Source organism: Bombyx mandarina, chromosome 04, assembly GCF_030267445.1.
Source record: "Bombyx mandarina strain Sakado chromosome 04, ASM3026744v2".
NCBI lineage: Eukaryota > Metazoa > Arthropoda > Insecta > Lepidoptera > Bombycidae > Bombyx > Bombyx mandarina.
Window position 1 is genome coordinate 11,406,295 of NC_143211.1, and position 22,185 is coordinate 11,428,479.

At 35.3% G+C, this 22,185-nt stretch overlaps 4 protein-coding genes across 4 annotated transcripts; 3 read left to right on the forward strand and 1 right to left on the reverse strand.

Annotated features, from left to right (window-relative positions):
- The first annotated feature begins 383 nt into the window (after positions 1–383).
- Positions 384–5,384, forward strand: LOC114248359 (uncharacterized). The gene is made up of 3 exons (XM_028181572.2): positions 384–785; positions 861–990; positions 3,329–5,384. The coding sequence occupies exons 1-3, from the start codon at positions 487–489 to the stop codon at positions 3,533–3,535; spliced, it is 636 nt and encodes a 211-aa protein (XP_028037373.2). The 5' UTR covers positions 384–486; the 3' UTR covers positions 3,536–5,384.
- On the reverse strand, positions 3,545–6,297 carry LOC114248339 (neuroguidin). Its single transcript, XM_028181551.2, has 2 exons — positions 5,934–6,297; positions 3,545–5,609 (listed from the first exon to the last, which is right to left on the reverse strand). Exons 1-2 carry the CDS (start codon positions 5,940–5,942, stop codon positions 4,725–4,727), a joined length of 894 nt encoding a protein of 297 aa, XP_028037352.1. The 5' UTR covers positions 5,943–6,297; the 3' UTR covers positions 3,545–4,724.
- Positions 6,298–8,954: 2,657 nt separating this feature from the next.
- TM9SF4 (transmembrane 9 superfamily protein member 4) lies at positions 8,955–18,359 on the forward strand. The gene is made up of 9 exons (XM_028181586.2): positions 8,955–9,116; positions 9,193–9,578; positions 9,663–9,818; positions 10,462–10,739; positions 11,266–11,469; positions 12,219–12,636; positions 13,080–13,263; positions 13,933–14,071; positions 15,961–18,359. Exons 1-9 carry the CDS (start codon positions 9,108–9,110, stop codon positions 16,059–16,061), a joined length of 1,875 nt encoding a protein of 624 aa, XP_028037387.2. The 5' UTR covers positions 8,955–9,107; the 3' UTR covers positions 16,062–18,359.
- Positions 17,032–18,359, forward strand: LOC114248343 (carbonyl reductase [NADPH] 1). The gene has a single exon (XM_028181555.2). It carries the CDS (start codon positions 17,032–17,034, stop codon positions 17,854–17,856), a length of 825 nt encoding a protein of 274 aa, XP_028037356.1. The 3' UTR covers positions 17,857–18,359.
- Positions 18,360–22,185: the final 3,826 nt, after the last annotated feature.

The following is a 22,185-nucleotide window of genomic DNA, read 5'->3' on the forward strand; positions in this document are numbered from 1 at the left end:
TTGACAACAACCCTTTTTAAACCCATAAAGACAACTTTATGAAAAAATAAAATTTTTGACATCACCGTCAAAAACTTTGGCAGCGATTTGTAAAAAATGATTTTGAATTCGATTCAAATTTGGTAACCGACATAGATAATACATAAATGTAACCGATTTATTTAGGATTTAGCACTGAAGATACTATTATAGGTCTATGGCATTTAGGCGGTAATGCGCATAGGGAGTTCATAATCATAAGGGTTAGATTATTCACTAATACATAGCAGCGAACGGACAGAAGTCACGATCTCTAAATCGTACCGTCTGCAGACACCCTAAGGATAAATATTAAGTATGTATCATAGATTATACACTTAATATATGTATGTATATTATCTATGCTTAGGAAATCGAAAGGAAAGTTTGAGAGCTCCGAATTTTAAAATTCAATTTCTACTACGAAAATAATAACAATTGTTAGCACACGAATTCACTTTTGACAAAATGAGAACTAAAAATCCAATGGCAAAAAAGCCTCAGCAAATATTGTTTTCAAAAAATATATACAGCTCTTCAGTGAAAGTCGCAAACTGGGACTATGCGACCCACGCAGAAATAAAGGATAATTACGTTTATAGAGATAAATTGAGTAACCACTTGAGTACATATGTACGTTGGGGAGATGATGATCAAGGAGTTAAGACCACAGAAACTCGTTATATGCTGGCACAAATTAGCACTAAAACTGATCCGTTATATTTCTTTAGACCTCTGGTTAACTTTACTTCCTATCCATGCACAGAGTGAGTACCTACATTACCGTTTCATAATAACAGAATTACATTAAAAAATTTTACAATACCATAACGTATTTACAGTACACCCGGTCGAAATAAATTGATGAAGTGTGCCAATTTGCCACAACTGCCGACGGATTTCGGAGTTATGGACTATGTCAGCACACAAAAGAACGACTATAGGAATCCATTCCCATCCGTAATAAAGCCGGTAAGCATTAAATTCAACGAATAAATTAGGAGTGAAAGCGACTACCAGCACTCTAGCGTGCCGCTTAGGAGTGACATCATAAGAACGACCGGTCGGTGGAGTATCGAGTCTCAACCCGACAGGCTGGTTCCGACCAAGTGGGGTATCCCAGGACATCAACAGCTCCGCGTCCTACTGAGACGGCCGACGTTCTAGAGCTTTCGTTTCGCCTCGAAGAATCCGTCTACCGGGCGTCATAGGTGTGAGCCGTACGTTTGGTTGCAGTGTTGACCACGGCAAACCCCCTTACACCGCCCATGTTCTGATTTCGAGGGAATGGAACGCTTGCGCGAGAATGTAGTCGTTTAATGGGTAGGGACCTAAATACCGAACATTTGCGAACCGTTCAGTCGCATATATTTCGTGGGGACCTCGTAGGAGGTTCAGCCCCCAGCCTGAAAAAAAAAAGATACCTGCCCCATCACCTATGACCACAGGGATTATATTAGAGATCAGGTCGATCACTCGTTACTTATTACCAAACCGATCGATTTTTATTTCGTGATCGCACTATCTAATGGCAAACTGAATAAAGGGTTTGTTTTCCATGCGACTACCAACCCAATATCTGGCCTGCAAACGGTGGAGGAGATTCGCCAGGTCTGGTTGGGACTGGCTAAATCGTATCTGCCGACACCGTTTTGTGTATATGCTGATCAAGCACGAAAGCTTCGGAAAGTATCTGCACTGCAGTGTTCGGATCATCGATTGTCCAGTTCTCGCGGATCGCTTGAAACCTCGGGGTCTACGGAGGGACTTCGGTTCTCTCTGTGTTTTGTACCATATGTCCTATGGGGAATGCTGTGAGGAATTATTCGAGATGATCCCCTCATCTCCTTTTTCCATCACACCACCCGCCATCGGAGCAGAGCTCATCCATATTATCTGGAACCGCTGCGTTCATCGACAGTGCGTTTCCAAAAATCTTCTTTGCCAGGTACCATCCGGCTTTGGAATGAACTCCCCTCCACGGTGTTTTCCGACCGCTATGACATGTCCTTCTTCAAATGAGGCTTGCGGAGAGTACTTAATGGTAGGCAGCGGCTTGGTTCTGTCCCTGGCATTGCTGACGTCCATGAGCGACGGTAACCACTTACCATCAGGTAGGCCGTATGGTCGTCTGCCTACAAAAGCAATAAAAAAAAGTCACGTCATCAGAGTGACAGTAAGGGTAAACTGCCAACTTGGTGGATGGGACTAGGGCACAGTAGTGTACACGTATACGGTTCGCTGCGTATGGTAGGGGCAGCATTATACCATCATAAAAATGGGTACAAGCGACTTATCCTTGCCAAGCTTCGTATCTACTAGAGATGAGTTGCGACTGACGATGTTCACCGTCTGCGAAAGCATCACTTGGCAAAAACGTGCGCTAGGACTCAAGAAAGAGCTTTCTCTCATCGCTTCAACCCGTTGCTGTCTAGATGACAAAAAAGGGATTTATGATAGACTCCTCCCCCCCCCCCCCCTCATACGTAGGCATGGAGATTGGCGTGGAAGAATATATAATTACAGTTTTGAAACAGACCAACCAAGTGTTGCTCCCAAGCCACGCTGGTTCTGACCCAGCCGTGTATCCCGGGGCATGAGGTGACAGCACGGACTTAGCGGGCTTCGGACTCCTCTGCCAGATTCAATGGACGCGGCCAACTTTTACGAAACCGAAATCTTTGTTTAAAGTGGCTATCCCCTCTGATGGCGAATAGCCGTTGTCACCCAGGGTAGCTATCAATACCAGGAGCATAGCCGAGCCGTTATCTACTTACTTTGTTTTATTGATTTTGTGTTAAATAAAGGCAATGGTGGCTGTGTAGAACACAGAGACTAGGGATTTATACAATGCTTCACATGTCCCTACGGATCCATCAGATCCAATAACTCTTGCATTAGATACTTTCAGCTCTAACACTAGGAGCAGGGTGAGGAACCCCGGTAACCGTACTCGTCGAACTCGACAAAGAGATCGACCTGTCACCTAACCCATGCATCAGCTCGCTGAGTTTCTCGCCGGATCTTCTCAGCGGGTCGCGATTCTGATCCGGTAGTAGATTCATTCGCGAAGCAGTTGCTCTTAAGTTGTTAGGTCTCCTTCGTTGGCGCTTGGGCAACTGTTAGCAAATCCCACCCCTCCTGGCTGAGCCTTTGCTCGCCCACCTGTCCTGGTGAAACTAGAAAGGCCTCCGGGCCACCAGTACGGTGATACTTCAATCATAAAAAAACATTAGTTTATTAACCCATGAGAAAGAAGATAAGACGGTTTCCGAGTGGCAGTAGCTACATAATAATTTTTTTTTTACAGTTGACCATGGGTTCGCCAAAATGGCTCCTCAATCGTGTTATTCGATCCCATTTAACACAAAATGGGGGAACGGCTCCACCACCCGGGGACTATCAGTGTCTCGACACTCACACTCCCATAGATCATATACGGAAAATGAAACTATTCAGATACCAATCTTTCAACCCTGCTACGTGCGTTCAGGACTTTCCAACTATTCAAAACTGAAAGTAATGGTTACGAATGACAAAATTATTTTATTAAAAATCAAAACATGCAGATCATTACAGAATAACGCAACAAATAAACAAAAATTAACAAAACCACTTTTAAAAATTAAATAAATTTAGTTTTTCAATACCATACAACAACTTAAGGGGTATACATTTGTATTAGGTATCAATGTAGTTAAATGCTTCTGCTTAACATCCAAAAAAGGATAGCATGGTAAAGATTTAATTGTATATTTCATAAAAATTTACCTTTTTGGGAGACTTCTATATAGATATATCCTTTTTCGTTTGCTTGGCATTTGCTAATGCAATCTAATGTATCAACTATGTGCAGCAGCATTTGTATTTTTTTGTCTATGGGCTTCAGGACTGCTTAACATCAGATTGTGAACCTGTCTGCCTATTTACTGCTATATAAAAAGAATAATTATCTAAATAGTGAAAGTAACTACAACACAATAAATATATTAATGAAAATTACAATCTCAACCCATTTAGATTTTGGTACTACCCTGTTTTCTATACAGATACATATTACTTTCTTAATATACATATGTATAACTATTATTTATTATTGATGGCCGGAGATCATAAACGAAAATATGAAATATTGTTATCATTGTTTTTTCACAAGATTTAAATAAGGTAATAAGGTAAAATTAATATAACAACTAAAATTATATAAGAAAATATATAACATATTGTTAACTAAATATACCATTATTAGTCTTTTAGATTTTTTATAAATTTATTTGTCATTAGTCTAATTACTACTAACTGAAAGAATTACTGAAGAAAGTTACAATAATTGAATTGAAATTAATCAAAAAGATTTAAAGTTTTTCCAAATTTTTGTACACTATCTGTTTTAAGTTTGATCAATTTTTCTGTTTATAAAACACAATTGAAAATTTATATTGACTTAACAATAGTACAACTTGAAGACATATATAAACAATGTCAGTACATTGTTTTTACAAATACCAAAACTTAAATGGAATAAATTAGCATGGTGTCATTGTCATTTCATTTTTTTACATATTCATTACATGCGTGTAGTCATATTTGTTTACCTTGTACTTTTAAATGGGCATTTTAATTTCATTGACAATATCTTATTATCTGAACACAACTTATTTACTTTGCAGTCTGGACTCCTGTCAGTCACTATTTAGGGTATGAATTCAATGTATACGCCTTCTCTTGAATCCTTTTCCTTTTTTAGATTTCATTTTGTGTTTTCGAGCTACTCTTTGACTACTTGTGCCAGTTATCTCATCAGCCAACATCCCTACTGTGGTTACTTTTTTTCTCCTATTTTTTTCAGCTTTTGTTACAGGTAATCTTGTGAGATAATTTTCTTCATATTCAGTTTTTTCCTGTTCATATTTGGATATGGATTGTTTAATATGATTCCCGGAGCTGACTTCTAATGGTGCTTCTGAATATTCTTCTCGAAGTTCCCTCATAACACTGGAATTGAGAAATTGTTTCTTCGATTTCTCTTTCATTTTTTTATCTGCTTCAGTTCTTGAAACTTCATCAAAATGTACTGCAGCTAATTTTGGAGGCACATAAATATTAGATTTTACTTTTTCTTTTTTGCCTTCTACATCAGAGGTTTCACTTGACTCTTCTTCTGAATTATCAATCTTACTTACTAAGTTATTAGGATTAGCACGGTAGGTTTGTGGGTCATCTTCTGATACAGCTCCAACAACTGCACTTTTGACAAGCTTATCAATTTGGTACTTTAATTTAGAATCAATTGGACGAATCTTTTCAAGTACTGTTCTTATTTCAATGAGCCTATCAATGGAAGGATCAGATTCAATTCTTTCACCAGAGCACTTCCTTAATACTATATAGGTCAAATTTATCAAGTAACTAAGAAGCATTTGGTATTTCATTTCCAAAAAACTAAGGCCTTTGTCTGTTGAAAGTTCTCCATTCTTCACGCGGACAAGCATGTTATCGACTAACTGAGATACTTGTTGTACATTTACATTCATTTCTTTTAATAATTTCATTGCTTGAGGGATGTTTGGTTGTTCTGTTTCTTCGCAGGCCTATAATAAAAATTACATTCAAATTCTAAATGTGCTATTTTAGCAACATATACATAATATATATTATTATGACGCAAACTGTACTCATGAAGATGACAGTTGGCTTGTATATCGAGGTACGTTTGGAACAAGTTCAATCCAAACGTGATGTAGATTTAGTAATTTATCTACTCTACACTCAGTTTTTAAGCTTATTATTTTACTCCCTGTTAAGTGTCTTTGGAGCTTAGTATGTTCGAATAATGAGTGAGTGATTCTGAATAAATTAAAAGAATGTGTGATTATGCCAAGCATGAAATATATTATTAAAATAAAAAATCAAACCTGGACCATGTTGATCAAGATTGTTTGTATAGTTAATAATGCTTATGGGATAAAACTTTTGAAATTAACAGGTGAAATTTCGGTAAAGTTCTAACTGCTAAACTCGGATGTATGTTATTTTTGGATTCATATCTTTCATGTCACTTCGAAATGAAAGTATTGGCACAGTTATTACAAATTATAAATTTAAGTTATGTATTTATAAAGTTTAAAATTACAGGTAGCATTTAACAACTTGAATTCACTTTACACTTCAGATCACTAGCTGACTTTTCCGTAGGTATGATAATTGATGTACTATGTTAGGTTATGTAGGTATATAGGTTCAGTATGTTGAGTAGTAGTAGTTTTATTTATCCAAATGGAAAGGCAAAGGTAACACACCATACAGCCTAATCTTTTATATACAGGGTGTCCCAGAATGAATGGATAATCCTTGAACCCCGCACGGGACAGCTCTCCAGCGCTCAGAAAAAAATATCTAAAAAAATAATTCCAAGTGATACCCAAAATATGATTTTTTTTAGAAAAACATACGTTATTTTTACTTTACTTCACATTCATATGCACAACGGCCACAAAGTTATGAAATTTGTGGCGTTTTTGGTGTCATCTTATTCCTGATAGAATATACTACTAGAAATACATTAAATAATATAAGTATCTATGATACTTTTTTCAAAAACAAAATAAGAACTTTAATTTTTAACCTGAAATTTGATACCAAAATAATTTTGGCGTAGTTTGAGAGTGTTTCATGTAAAAAAAAAGTATGAAAACGTAAGTGGCCAGCTATTTTAAAAAAATGCGCAGCTCATACCGCTTACAAAATGGTATCATACATCTTTTTATCTAATACCACTACGAAGTTATTGCTATTGAGATGCAAAAAGAGTAAATACGACTAAAAATAAAAAATAAGTCTTAATAAATTTTAATAATAATAAAAAAAATCGGGTGTACATAAATCAAGCTTTATTCACAACAGGTGTTCAAGCTGTCTGCCACCGACTCTAATACACGCTCGACATCTTCTATTAGAGGCTCTACTAAGATAACGTCCATAGCGTCGTTCATTTGGAACGGTCAAAATGGGACCCAAACTACCAATCCATTTATTTGGATACGTGGCATTTAAATAAGAAGGGACGTTTGTACCATAATGTGCAGGGCAGCCATCATTCTGTAGCCAATGGGATTCCCTTACCTTCTCAGGCACTTTTTCCACTAAGTCCAGGAGATCATTTTGCAAAAAATTTAAATAACTATGAGAAGATAAATTTACCGGCAGTTCGAAAGGACCAATAATTATCCCGTTCAATATACCAGTCCATTAAGTCTTAATTATTGATCATGCCAATACTCAAGACATTGTGCTTGACGAAATTCAGCAAGACCCCTCTGTAAGAACAATATCACGGCGTACTGGAATCCCGAAAACGTCCGTGCACCGTGTACTGAAAATAAATAAATATCATCCTTGCCATATTAGACGCGTCCAAGCTCTGCAACCGAGAGATGCAAGATTGTTTTTTTGTCGGCAAATGCTTGCAAAAATAGAAGAAGATCCACAATTCTTTGGGTAAATTCTATGGAGCGACGAATCTACTTTAAAAAAAGACGGATACTTTAATAATAATATGCATAATATGCACAGCTGACAACTCTCGAATCCAAATTTAATGCGAGAAGAGAGGTCGCAATACCAGTTCAAAGTAAATTATTGGACTGGTATATTAAACGGGATAATTATTTGTCCTTTCGAACTGCCGGCAAATTTATCTTCTCATAGTTATTTAAATTTTTTGCAAAATGATCTCCTGGACTTAGTGGAAAAAGTGCCTGAGAAGGTAAGGGAATCCCATTGGCTACAGAATGATGGCTGCCCTGCACATTATGGTACAAACGTCCCTTCTTATTTAAATGCCACGTATCCAAATAAATGGATTGGTAGTTTGGGTCCCATTTTGACCGTTCCAAATGAACGACGCTATGGACGTTATCTTAGTAGAGCCTCTAATAGAAGATGTCGAGCGTGTATTAGAGTCGGTGGCAGACAACTTGAGCACCTGTTGTGAATAAAGCTTGATTTATGTACACCCGATTTTTTTTATTATTATTAAAATTTATTAAGACTTATTTTTTATTTTTAGTCGTATTTACTCTTTTTGCATCTCAATAGCAATAACTTCGTAGTGGTATTAGATAAAAAGATGTATGATACCATTTTGTAAGCTGTATGAGCTGCGCATTTTTTTAAAATAGCTGGCCACTTACGTTTTCATACTTTTTTTTTATATGAAACACTCTCAAACTACGCCAAAATTATTTTGGTATCAAATTTCAGGTTAAAAATTAAAGTTCTTATTTTGTTTTTCAAAAAAGTATCATAGATACTTATATTATTTAATGTATTTCTAGTAGTATATTCTATCAGGAATAAGATGACACCAAAAACGCCACAAATTTCATAACTTTGTGGCCGTTGTGCATATGAATGTGAAGTAAAGTAAAAATAACGTATGTTTTTCTAAAAAAAATCATATTTTGGGTATCACTTGGAATTCTTTTTTTAGATATTTTTTTCTGAGCGCTGGAGAGCTGTCCCGTGCGGGGTTCAAGGATTATCCATTCATTCTGGGACACCCTGTATATATATTTTATCAAATATGATATTATGAAATGAAATGAAGCTGATTAATATGAAACGTGTCATGGCATGAAATGAAATGAAGAATTTGAGACATAAATCAACTGGGATGAAATTAAATGAAATGAGATGAGATGACATGGGATGAAATGTAATCTCAGTAAAATGGTGGTCATTTACTGATATTTATTCAGTGACTTTTGGAGGATCATTTAAACCTGAAGAAACACTAAATAGACAAAATAAAACAAATCACACAACTTCACTCCTCGCGTTCCCGCCAATAAGTCTCCATATTATCATTTTTCTTAAAACAGAATATAAACGAGTTAGCTGTATGGTATGATGCCTTTGCATTGCCAGTTGCAAAAGTAGAATTACTCCAGACTCCAGAGCCAAATGTCATTGTTATGCATGGATGTCATGTCAAACTAAAATTATACCGTGAATATATTCAGAAAATTTAAAAATGTTAAAATTTTCTTACTTCGTGTAGTTCAATGTAGTTGTTTAAAAACCCGATCATGTTTCAAGTTAGTGTAATTAATACAATAAAAAATATAACTCAATACTACGGCTTAAATGATATAAAAACCCAAACTGTTTTAGGTTTATCTTCAGTGGATTCTATTCATTACCATAATTTTAAAAAGTTATGGCTTCTATGTACCTGGTGTGGCACCGGTCGAGTTCAAAAAAGGTCAAAAAATTGAAGTAAAAGCTGTTAAGATGACCAGCATTCATACTCAATTACCATACGAATATTATTCATTGCCTTTGTGTCTCCCAAAAAATGGCACATTTGTGTACAAATCTGAAAACTTAGGAGAAGTTTTGCGCGGAGATCGTATAGTCAATACACCATATGAAGTTCATATGGCAGAGAACATTAAATGCAAACTTCTTTGCCACAGGAAAAACGTTCCTATCAATTGGAGTGTAGAAGATTCTGAAAAAGTTGCTAGTCGTATTGAACATGAATATTTTGTTCACTTGTAAGTGCTTGTCAAAAAAATTATTGGCTTGAATGAATGAAACATGAATAATTATGGAAAGTAAATTATTTTTCTCACTTTTAGATTAGTTGATAATTTACCTGTTGCAACAAAAGTTATAAATGTTGAAACTCTAGAAAGGACTATTGAGCAAGGATATCGTCTTGGATATATGTCTGAAGGAAAGGCCTACATTAATAACCATCTTAAACTGTTACTGAAGTACCATAAGCATAGCCAGTGAGTATACTTAATTTTTAAATGCCTGTTAGATTTCCCTGTTATTGGAAACTTGTCTTGTAGAATCAATAGACAGAATGGTAGTACAAATGGTGTCTATATTCACAACAAACTTTATTTCCATTGCTCATGGGTGTGATAATGGGGAGAAAAGGAGCTTAATTAGGCAGAAAAAATAACGAGGATACTAGAAATTGATGACAGAAAAAGAGTAGAGCAGCTCCATTCTCTCTTGGGATGAGTAACTTTCATTAGACTTGCCCATTATAAGTAGTAAAATTGTTATGTCTATGACAACTGTAACTGCGGGACTGTAGATTATGAGTCGTCAGTCCTACCTTGCTGCGGCTATCATTAATTGCAAAAGAAATATGTATTATCCAAAAACATTACTGAGAGAAGGGCTGCATTGGCTGCTTGCTGACAACTGTCCTATGTGGATAATGTAATTTATGATTTAATATATCAATTCATTCACATATTTCAAACAAAAAAAACTGAAATGAGTATGAAATAAACTGCTTCCTTTTTATCAATCCAAAAATCTTAATTTATACGTACAATATATAAATTATATACACAATATCTCCACATGTACATTTCTAAAATACTCTATATGTAAATAAATACTGTTTAATTACAGGGATTCTTATAGAGTAGTGGGATTTGAAGTTGAAACCCATTCAGTTTCTAAAGATGAATTAATATTTACTGATGATACTTGTCAAATACCAGTCAAACCAAAGCCACAGCTAGTTAATGAAGATACTGGTACAAAATTGTACTTCACATACTCTGTGGAATGGGGAGAATCAGATATTAGCTGGGCGTCGAGATGGGACATTTATTTGGGCATGAAGGATGTACAGATACATTGGTTCTCTATTATTAATTCTATTGTTGTATTATTTTTCTTGTCAGGTAAGCAGGCTCCATAATCATAGTAATTAACATTCACATTTGTTCTGCACAATATGAGGTTTTATGGAAAAATACTGACCCACCTCAAGCATGTTGGTAGTGCAATTGAGGTGAAATCAACCAACCATGCTCTTCATACACCAGCCTGTAGAGCTGTGAGTCTGGGTCTCGAACACCTACTAATCAACCCAACTAGTTGATTTACCCATTGAACTATCAATTTGTGGATCCATTTCGATCAGCCCTACTGATCAGAAGCTAAAACCCAATTGTACCATATTTAAACACTTTAATATTACTAGTATGTATGTCCCCATAATAGGAGTATTGTTTGTACATTATTTCTTATTTTTACAAGCATCACATCACAATGTCTGATGAAAACTGAAGTGTTCAAAACCCTAAAATCTAGAGTAATAGTAATAGTAATAGTAGTAATAGTAATAATAATATAATACAAACATTGTACAACACCACACTACAACAATAAAGTGAACTACTGTTTTATAATTCAACATTTTCCCAGCCATATTAACAATGATAATGGTACGAACATTGAGACGAGACATAGCTCGCTACAATTCAGTTGAAGGAATTGATGACATGATGGAGGAAACAGGATGGAAATTAGTACATGGAGATGTCTTCCGACCTCCTCCTAAGAGGATGTTGTTTGCAGCTGTGGTGGGAAGTGGGATACAAGTCTTTCTGATGGCATTGATAACAATATGTAAGGTTTAAAATATCATAAATTCTTTCCATTATAATTTTTCATCACACAGGAAAAAACATTTTAAGTTTTTTATTGATAATTAAAAGTGTGATTGTGGATTGAACATAATATTAGGTAAAAAATGATTACGGAACATGCATATATTTCAACATTATTTGAAAACGATTGGCCATGTGATATCATCTACTAGAATAGCACCATACCATCGCTTTCTGTGATTGTCGTTAAATTTTACTTAGGTATTTCCCAAAGAATGGACAATGATGTTTGCCAAATATTATTCAAGTGTACTGCAATCGCCATCTCCATCGCTATGATCCTGTCGTTTAGAAAATTGTAGCAACCATTCTGAGTAGAGTTGAGACTTCAAATTCATGTCTCAAGGCCGATGGCAGTATTCCAGTTGTGAAGTTGCTTAGTAAAAATGTTCCGGTGTCGTATTATATAATATAAAATCTATTTTGTAATTAAAGTGAAACTACTGATATTTCTCTCGCTATAGTAATGAGTTCCGAATAATTAATTATACATACATTTCAAAACCATCACCCATTTAAACAACGTTTATTCTTCGTATAGTTAAATTAATATCTATTTTTCTATTATGAAGAACATTAAATTAAAAAAAGTATAACGCATACGTAGTATTTTTTCTTTCAAATAACTACATAATAATATATCGATATGGATAGTCTGTTTATAAATTTAAGTATTTTGTAATAAGACTGTTTTAATACCTATTTCAGTTATCGCGATGCTTGGTATGCTGTCGCCGGCAAGTCGAGGGGCCTTAATGACCGCCGCGATTTTTCTATACGTATTTATGGGGTTGATTGCGGGCTATTTCTCGGCGCGCCTCTATAATACAATGAAAGGCAAACAATGGAAACAAGCCGCATTCCTGACGGCAACGCTGTACCCTGCCATTATCTTTGGCACATGTTTCTTTTTAAACTTCTTTATAATGGGCAAACATTCCAGCGGTGCTGTACCGTTTTCGACCATGATGGCCCTATTGTGTTTATGGTTTTGTATTTCATTACCGTTGGTTTATTTGGGTTATTATTTCGGATGCCGAAAACAGCCTTTTCAACACCCTGTAAGGACAAATTTCATTCCCAGGAAAATACCTGAACAAGTTTGGTATATGAATGTATTGATATGGTAAGCTCTTCACTTTTACAGCTCAATATATTACACGATAATTAATTAATATTTCACTACCGAAAATTATAGTCATTTTATTGTCACAAAACAATTACTAATAATACCATTGCCACTCTCTGTGTACAATCTCCTTTACAATCATAAAAAAAGCTGTTGGACTGCTTTGTCTTTATTAATCAGTTCCAAACTCGATTGAAAGATCAACTTGGAAAACGAGTCAAATTGCTTTCTACTTCTTGCTTCTATTGTTTGATAGTCAGTTGGCTCGTACAGCCGGTCATTAAGTCTGCTATTACACCTAAATAAATACACGAAATTTTTAAATAAGTGCTTATTGTAGACCCACTTAGAATATTGACGAGGATGATGTATATTTCTAAATGTTCGAAATTAAAAAAAAAAAAAATTATGCGTGATTTTGAAGTATAAATGTTTTTCAGCGTTTTGATGGCAGGAATACTGCCCTTCGGGGCCGTATACATCGAATTGTTCTTCATCTACAACGCACTCTGGGAGAACCAATTCTATTATCTTTTTGGATTTTTATTTTTAGTATTTTGCATTTTGGTTGTGTCCGTATCTCAGATATCGATATGTATGGTTTACTTCCAACTCTGCGGTGAGGTGAGTTCAACTGAATTATATTTTAAGAACAAATATTGGCGATAACAACTCATCTACCATATTACTCTGATACCATATAAGTCCTGTAGTCATTTATCTAAGTGCGCTGCGTTGAAATTCGCCTCATGTCTGAAGTACATTCTTATGTTTGCTTGAGCGCCATTTTGATACTGGACACTACAATTTCATGCACGTAAAAACAGCCACGCTTCGGTTTCATTAGATGAATGAAGCAAATATTCGGGGAGTCAGCTGCTTGGCGAACACAGCACACAATGTTGTGATTGTATTCTTGTGTGGAATCTCAACTCTGGGAGTTTTTTTTAACTCAATAAGATATGGTCTAAAAAGAAATGTATACAGCGAAGCTATCCACTGCCACAGTGTATTGGTTTAATCATTGTTTGAAGGGAGATATAGCATTGCGCTCGAGTATCACCGAAGATAACTTAGTGGTCTGTGAAAAAAGATGTCTCCAAAAATGCGCCATGAATGAATGCAGTGGTTCGACGAGCTAGCTTCCATCTTATCCTTTATTTAAAAACCGGAAACCATGTTACTTCAGGGCAAAAACAAACAGGACGTGTCATCTAAATATTCGCCCACCTCAAATACTATAAGATCATACAGTAACAATTATTTAACGTTAATTAAAACACTTTTTTTTAGGACTACCACTGGTGGTGGAAAAGCTTCTTTGTGTCAGGTGGATCTGCAGTGTATATATTGATTTATTCAATATTCTATTTCTTCAAGAAATTAGAGATAACAGAGTTTATACCGACGTTACTATACATAGGTTATACTGGTAAGACCTTAGAACACAGTGGTAGTTTTCCAATTACAGCACTAGAGCGCATTATGCGGCATAATGCTCAACATTAAATGTTCCAACTACAGCAACTTTATTATTATTATGGTTTACCACATTATTTATAATTTATACATTAATGAGGTTGCTAACTCCATGAATGTTTTTTTCAACACTGAACTTAGCGCACTCTGCTGATGCATTTGAAAACTAATTCACGTTCCAATGAAGCTTCAGCATAATTCGGCATTGTGTGCCACTGAGTCGCATTATGCTCTGTAATTTTTTTTTTATTGCCTTTGTATGCAGACGAGCATACGGCCCACCTGATGGTAAGTGGTTACCGTCGCTCATGGACGTCAGCAATGCCATGGGCAGAGCCAAGCCGCTGCCTACCAATTGTAATTGGAAAACTACCATTAACTTATTATTTTGATTAGCCGGAACTCTATCCTATGTGTCTAATTTTGAAGATAAAATTTGCGTTAAGTGAAAAAATCTTCGGCTTTGTTTTAAATTGAAATACATAAATTTCAATATTAGAGTATATTTTTTCTAATTGACGTAACATTATTACACTTGCTGAATGTCATTAAAAAACTAAAGGCAGATATAAATTGAGTCAGTAACTAATGTCAGTGCTGGCGCCGAAAACTGACCCATACGATTTATACGAAGTCAGTAAGTACTTCGTCAGTAGTCGAGGAAATTTCTTATGGTGTACACACGTTTGTAAAGTCAGTGTGGAAAAATGAATTCTCGAAAACAGCAAAAAATCAGAGTTAATAATTTGTTGAGAAAATGTACCTTTGTGATGATGCAAGAACTAACTGGTATGTTAGAAGAAATATCTAAAAAGAAGCGAATTTGGGTAAGAAAATGGATAGGTGACGGCGATCAAACTAGAGGCTCCGCTCTGTTGTTAACACAGTTGAGAATTGAAGGATCCTGGGGAATACAAAGTGGCTTTGAGAATGACGCCAAAAGACTATGATGATTTGCTTATATTGTTATCAAGCTCTATTCAGCGTCAAGACACATTTATGAGAGACGCCTTGTCAGCCAATATTCTTTAATGCTGTTGCGCGCATTTCTTTATTTCTATAATTTTATGATTTACTAGCTGTACCCGTCCGCTTCGCTGACCATTTAAAATTAACATTATTTTCCCCACAAAGATTATCATTAACGCCCCCGCAACTGGTGTAGGGAGTCCAACACTCATATAAATATTAGCCTATCCATTAAGTACACGTATTTTCTACATGGATACCAAGTTTCAAGTCAATCGGATGCATGGTTCAGTAGTTATAACGGAACATCCGGTAAAACCACTGCAGATTTATATATTAGTTTAAGTTATCCCACAAGCATTAATTATTGCGGTATAGTTGAATAATCTTTAAGTTCTCCGTGTCGTTTACTTTTCGCGTCATTTTGTGATGTGGTGCAACGCAGCGTGGTGATCGTACAATAAAGTGGCAGCGACTAACTTCGGCATTTACACGGCGTCAGTAGCGCTGGCGTGGGTGGCGGGGGGAGCGGACTGACGCCGAAAAATATGAAGCGGGAATATTGAAGTCAGTACTGACGCGACAGTACTGTACTGACTTGAAATCAATTTACACGATGGCAATGCCAGGTCAGCACTGACTCGGTAGTGCACTGACGTTAGTTACTGACTCAATATAAATCTGCCTTAATGGTTCTAAAAAAGCCAGTTTCGAGAAAAACCGGTGGCTCAAACTGACTGCTTGTATATTTTTTTTAAATACCTATCTCATGTAACAAAAATTGTTTTTTTTTGTTTGGTACCTACATAATATAATACATGGTAACATTTAAAATAAATACAAAAAATACATCTTAATCAATTTTTTTTTCAGGTCTCATGGTATTGACTTTTTGGCTTCTTACCGGTACCATTGGATTTTTCGCAGCATATACATTTATCAGAAAAATATACGCTGCTGTAAAAATAGATTAAGATAAATATTTAGCTAATAATTATTTTGTAAGCATTTTTTTGTGTTTGTTTAGTTTAGCGTCGCGTGAGTGTTGAATGAACAAAGATTATTTTATATTGTATTTTCGAGATATGAGCATGAAATAAATAAAAATGTTGCATTTTAATATACGTTAGTATTTTGGGAATACAATGTTACGTAAAAAATATAATTTTCAAATGATAACTGTAACAAATTTCTGTGTTTAATTTTAAAGCTGTTTGGCACGATGACGTTCAAATACATAAAGACGAAACAATTCATTTTTAATTAATTAAAATACTATCGATACCTTCAGTAATAATGAGAAAGAAATCATGCACTTAATTATATAATACAATGCATAATTTATTGGGTGAAAGCTCGTCATGTAATGAAGGACATGATGAAATATTAACTGAATAAAAAGGTGATGTGATGCTGCTTGATAAGTAATTTATTTTAAGGACATAATGATCATCATTAGCAGCCTGTCTATGTGACATGTCCATAATTAGACATGGGCCTTTCCCGAGGCACGCCAAGCGACTCAATCCTGGGCCTCTCGTTCTCATCCACCGCTGGCTATTCTACGTATATCGTCGCTCCACCTGTGTTACTGTGCGTCCTACAATATGTTTACCGGTCCACGGTCTCCACTCCAGAACTCTTCATAATATTAAGAGCTAAAGTTACAAAAAATCCATAAAGTCTACATTCCTACCAGTTATTGAATGATCATGTTTGTTTCACTGTATTCATATACCTAAAATGGCTGTATGGGATATGTTCCTTTTGTCTTCTGATCGCACACAGCAAACGAAAAAAACTATTTAACCTCGATTTTACAGACAGCTGACAAATGTCAAAATGTTGCGGTACTGTCAGCGAATATAGGATCCTAAAAAATTGAAAATATTTGTACATTATTTTCACCGATAGACTGCAAAAATAAATAAATATACGTATAAAATGGAAACCAAAGTTGCAGTAGTAACTGGAAGCAATAAAGGAATAGGCTTTGAAATCGTTAAAGGATTGTGTCAGAAGTTTAATGGTGTAGTGTACCTCACAGCTCGAAATGAAGAAAGAGGGCGGCAAGCTATAAGGAAGCTACGAGAGTTCGAGTTAAATCCTTTATTTCATCTGCTGGATGTAACAGATGAAGAAAGTATAAAAGAGTTCGCTTCCCATATTTCAAAACACCATTCGGGTATTGATGTATTCGTAAACAATGCCGGCATTCTGGACTTTGACAAGTCTGTACCTTCCTATGAAGACGCTAAGAAATTAATCGACACGAATTTCATGAGCTTATTAACCATATCAAAAATATTATACCCTCTACTGAAAAACGATGCACGAATTATAAATCTAAGTAGTGATTGGGGTTTGTTATCGAATATCAGGAAACAAGTGTGGTTAGATACGCTCGTAAAGGATGATCTTACAGTGGAAGAAATATTGCAATTTGTTAACGATTTCTTAACTGCTGTGAAAGGTGGTAAAAATACATTTGTATCGTTTGCGGGTCAGCATGGCGATTACAAAGTTTCAAAAGTAGCATTGTCTGCGTTAACCTTTGTGCAACAGAGACAATTTACTGAACAAGGGAAAGATATTTCAGTTAATTGTGTTCACCCTGGGTTCATTAAAACTGATATGACAAAAGGAATGGGTGATTTTGAACCTGAAAGAGGTGCACGAGCTCCACTTTATTTGGCCCTAGAAGCACCTCAGTCACAGAAAGGCACATTTGTGTGGCATGATTGTCATCAAGTAAATTGGGACGATTGAACAATCCAATCATAAGATTGTTAGTCTTGCAAACATGATAATCCTGTGATAAGTGTCACACACACTTTAAAAATTTGAATATATAATTTCCTTTCGTTAAAAGCATTTTCATTTTTCAACCTGAAATGTTCAATTAGATTTTTTCTGTTATAAATTATACAGACGTGAATTTAAAAGAACAGGAGGAGGGGAAGTGGTCCATCTATGAAATTATTTAATGTTTCAAAGATGAAATTATTCCAATTTTTGGTTTGTTGAGTATGCTAAGTGATTAATGCTTTTTTATTGTTTATGACAATTAAGCATGCAAAGTTATGGCGGACAATAATTTCAGAGGCAATGGTATGTTAGTGCTTGCAATGCCTATTACAGCTCTTTCTATAAATTAAAATTAGCAGCAAAAGTTTAGGGTAGCACCCAGCATTATTAACAAAAATGCAAAAATTGTGCCAGGTATCAAATGTAGCATCAGTGAAAAAAATAAAAATTAACATAAAGTAAAATTTGTGTCTTTATTTATACATGCTAAATATTAAAGTTGCTAAAATGCTATAAAATATATATATAAAAATGTTATTAAAGTTGCTAAAATTTTATTTCGAAAGCTTGGCCTAATATTTGTTGTAATAGTTTGACCAGAATGTCTCGATTGAAACCATGTATACAATCATTTACACTTTAATATAACCTCTGTTGATAAGACTGACCTTTATGCGTGTAAAGCTTGTCATTAAAAGATATTAATTTATTACTAATATGTTTGTTTTTATGTCTTCTGCTCCAGTAATAGCTTAACACTTAAAAATTTAAACGCCTAATTCCATATAATTTGTGGTCTGTTTATGCCAACGCATAAGATAAAATGTACCGTTCACAGAAAGTTTACATATTTGTCCCTTTAGTCATTTCATTGAGTTTTAATACGGGAAGAAGTGAAACTGATTTATTTTTGCATAGACGCACATAGAAATCACAATGTGAGTGCCGCCACCCATCTTGAGACTTGAGGTCATGTCTCAATTGTATATTTTAATTTTAGGACCAGATATTATTTCTTCATCATGAAAGTAATTCGCGAATATGAGGTTTTTTTTTGCGGGTAGAGGGTAGAAGTGAAACCTTCAGAAGTAGGTACTTAAATCACATTTTTGCCGGGCTAAATCATATGTTTGTCTCTTTTCATTGACACTTTTCGAGTATCGTTTCCGTTTCATCGAGTGTCAAATATCAATGGTGTAATGAAGTTTTCGCTTTACTAATCTGCGCAGCTATTAATGTAAAGATATAAATACGCGGCTTTGGTCTCCGAGCTACTGTTATTGTTACCTGTGATCCGTCTATAGAAATTCCACAGTCTACTTTGACATACGGGGTCCAAGTCTCAATTATATTGATATAATGACTATCTATCAAAATTCTCAGAATGAAACGTATAATGTATTTGCGGCAGAAAATGAGTAGATGGTGGCAACGACCCGTGTTTTGGGTCTAACACGTCTATTTGTAATAACAAATATTGCAAATTTACTTTCTTAGTAACCTTATGATTTATTCTGTAGATTTTCCCAAAAAAAACAGCGCTGCGTTGTAATTAAATATCAGCCTCTAAAGTTGAAGAATAACAATGAAGAAAATAAGAGGATTATTTTCTTGTCAATAAATGATAATGGTCCTCGGTAACCACTTAACACCAAATGAGCCGTGAGCTCGTCCACCCAGATAAACAACAAATAAAAAAAAACACTGCAAGAAATGTAATATAATAAATAAATAAAATAAACAGACTTGTGATATCCGTAAGATATTACGGTCTATGTGACACTAATATATAGGAAAATAAATCTTGTTAAGGTTTTCCAATGCATACACAGTTCCTTATAAGGATTCTGATGTCGTTCGCCTAATCACCTAATTGTATTATAAAATCGGATTGGTCGCTGGTAAAGGGGTAGAACACTTTCAGTACTTACATAGCCGCATGAAAGGCTTCTCTGTAATATATACTTAGTATATGACTGTATGTAGATTTACAAAGGAAAACTTGCTCACTTCATTGGAATTACTGTTGCCATGTTTTTAAAGTGAATAAATACCAAGTACATAATTGCGTACTTACTGAATTATTATTTACTATTATAGCTTTTGCCCGCAACTTCGTCCACGTGGAATAGTTACTTTGGCATAACGCTAAATTTTACCTGCGACTTCATTTACGTAGAAAGTGAAAATATTTTTGAATAATAGAGAATGTTAAGGAGCTATTTATGGTACCAAAATCACGTTTTTTAACCGACTTCAAAAGAGGAAGTTATCAATTCGGCCATATTTTTTTATTTATGTATGTTCACCGGTTTCTCGATGAAAGGCGATTGCAAGCAGCAGAGATGCGAATGTTGCGATGGATGTGTGGAGTAACGAGAATGGATAGAATACGGAATGAATATGTTAGAGGAAGTCTGAAAGGGGCACCTGTGACAGAGAAGCTGAGGAGTGCGCGTTTGAGATGGTATGGACATGTGATGAGACGAAATGAAAATGAGGTTGTTAAGAGAGTGTTAACTATGAATGTGGAAGGATTTAGAGGAAGAGGTAGACCTAAGAAGAAATGGATGGATTGTGTGAAAGACGATATAGGTAGGAGGGGAGTGAGCGAAGAAATGGTATATGATAGAAGAGTATGGAAGGAGTAAACATGTTTCGCCGACCCCAGGTGACTGGGAGAAGGGCAGGATAATGATGATGATATGTTCACCGGTTTCTCGAGAATGCTTGAACCGATTCTGATAATTCTTTTTTCTTTTTTTTTGTTCAAAAGGATAGACTTCCCGAATGGTCCTGTAATCATCAAGATTTGATGATGAGATCCTGAAGAAATCCAGAAAAATCTATAATTGTCAAAGCCTATCATGAAGTGATTTGGGTGTTTCAGTGGTGTAATGAATAACATATTTATTTGGAAAGGATTTATATAATCTTTATAATATACCTTCACAAATAATGCTTTATTTTAAAACAAATTTGGTTAGCATAAAAAACGTTATAATGAGCCAACCTTTAAAAATAGACATGCCATCGCGGACTTTTTTTAAAACTTTAAAATGGGAACAATTCTGTCATACATTATTTTAGCGTAACTTAACCGTTTCCGCAGCGTCAATAATATTCCGCACGCAGCGGAACCTCTCAAAAGGGAAACATACCCCGATTTTGAAACATTATTTATTGGTGCTCCGCTTGCATTGGTCTTAGTGTGATATTATATAGCCTTCCTCAATAAATGAGCTGTCTGACAATGAAAGAATTTTTCAAATCGGACCAGTAATTCCTGAGATTAGCCCGTTCAAACAAACACTCTTCAGCTTTATAATATTAGTATAAATTACAAAATTGTAAGTTCCTTGAGAACAGTACCCTTATATGAATATGGTATGGGTAACACTCAATGCAGTTTCAGTTTGTGTCAAAGAAGTAAACACAACTATCGAGGTAATTGCAGTAAAGTAAATTACAAAATTCTTTTAGCGCCGCGATACTTACAGCCGAATTGACAGTTATCACGCGACAGTTATTTTGATTTCCTACCTCGGTTTTTGAAATGAAAATATGACAATGTTACGACAAACACTATTAATTCGGAATGAGTCGTCGAGGGCGTGTACGTTGTCTATTTCATATCTTGTAATTGCTTGTTTAGATGCCGAGTTCCGCCATTAGTACCTACCTTCGTAAATGAGTTCTTGTAGATTGACATATTTTATCTATTTAATGGCATACTTTTATGACTTTTTTTATTGCTTATATGTGTGCACGAGCTCACGGCCTACCTGATGTCAAGTGGAGCCCATAGACATGCACAACGAAAATTCTGCAACCCACCTTAAAACATCACTTCTCGGTCTTTATAATAGAAAGGCTATCCCACCCTTCAATTCGAAACGCGTTACTGCTCGGTGACGGATTTAGGCATGATACCGCCCAAGGCCCTATTTATCGCACCGCCCATAATGTTAGAATATATTTTAATTTTGATAGATTCGATTTTTTACTGATTTGTGAATGTAATCTATGACCAAATTATTCAATTTTATCTATATGATGCGACCGTTTTAATTATAAATATCAATGTAATTTTTTGCATTGACTGCGTGCACTGGTGCCCGGATTTGCACGATAAATTAGCTATTAGCTTAATAAGGAGAGATGGTCGGTTATTCTTTGGGACGAGTGTCCGAGTGCAGTGAAACGAATTTAGTTTAATTCATATTAGTGAATTTGAAGACAAATTTGTGCGCTTATCATAGCGCGGCAGTTCTAAGAAGTACATAAATA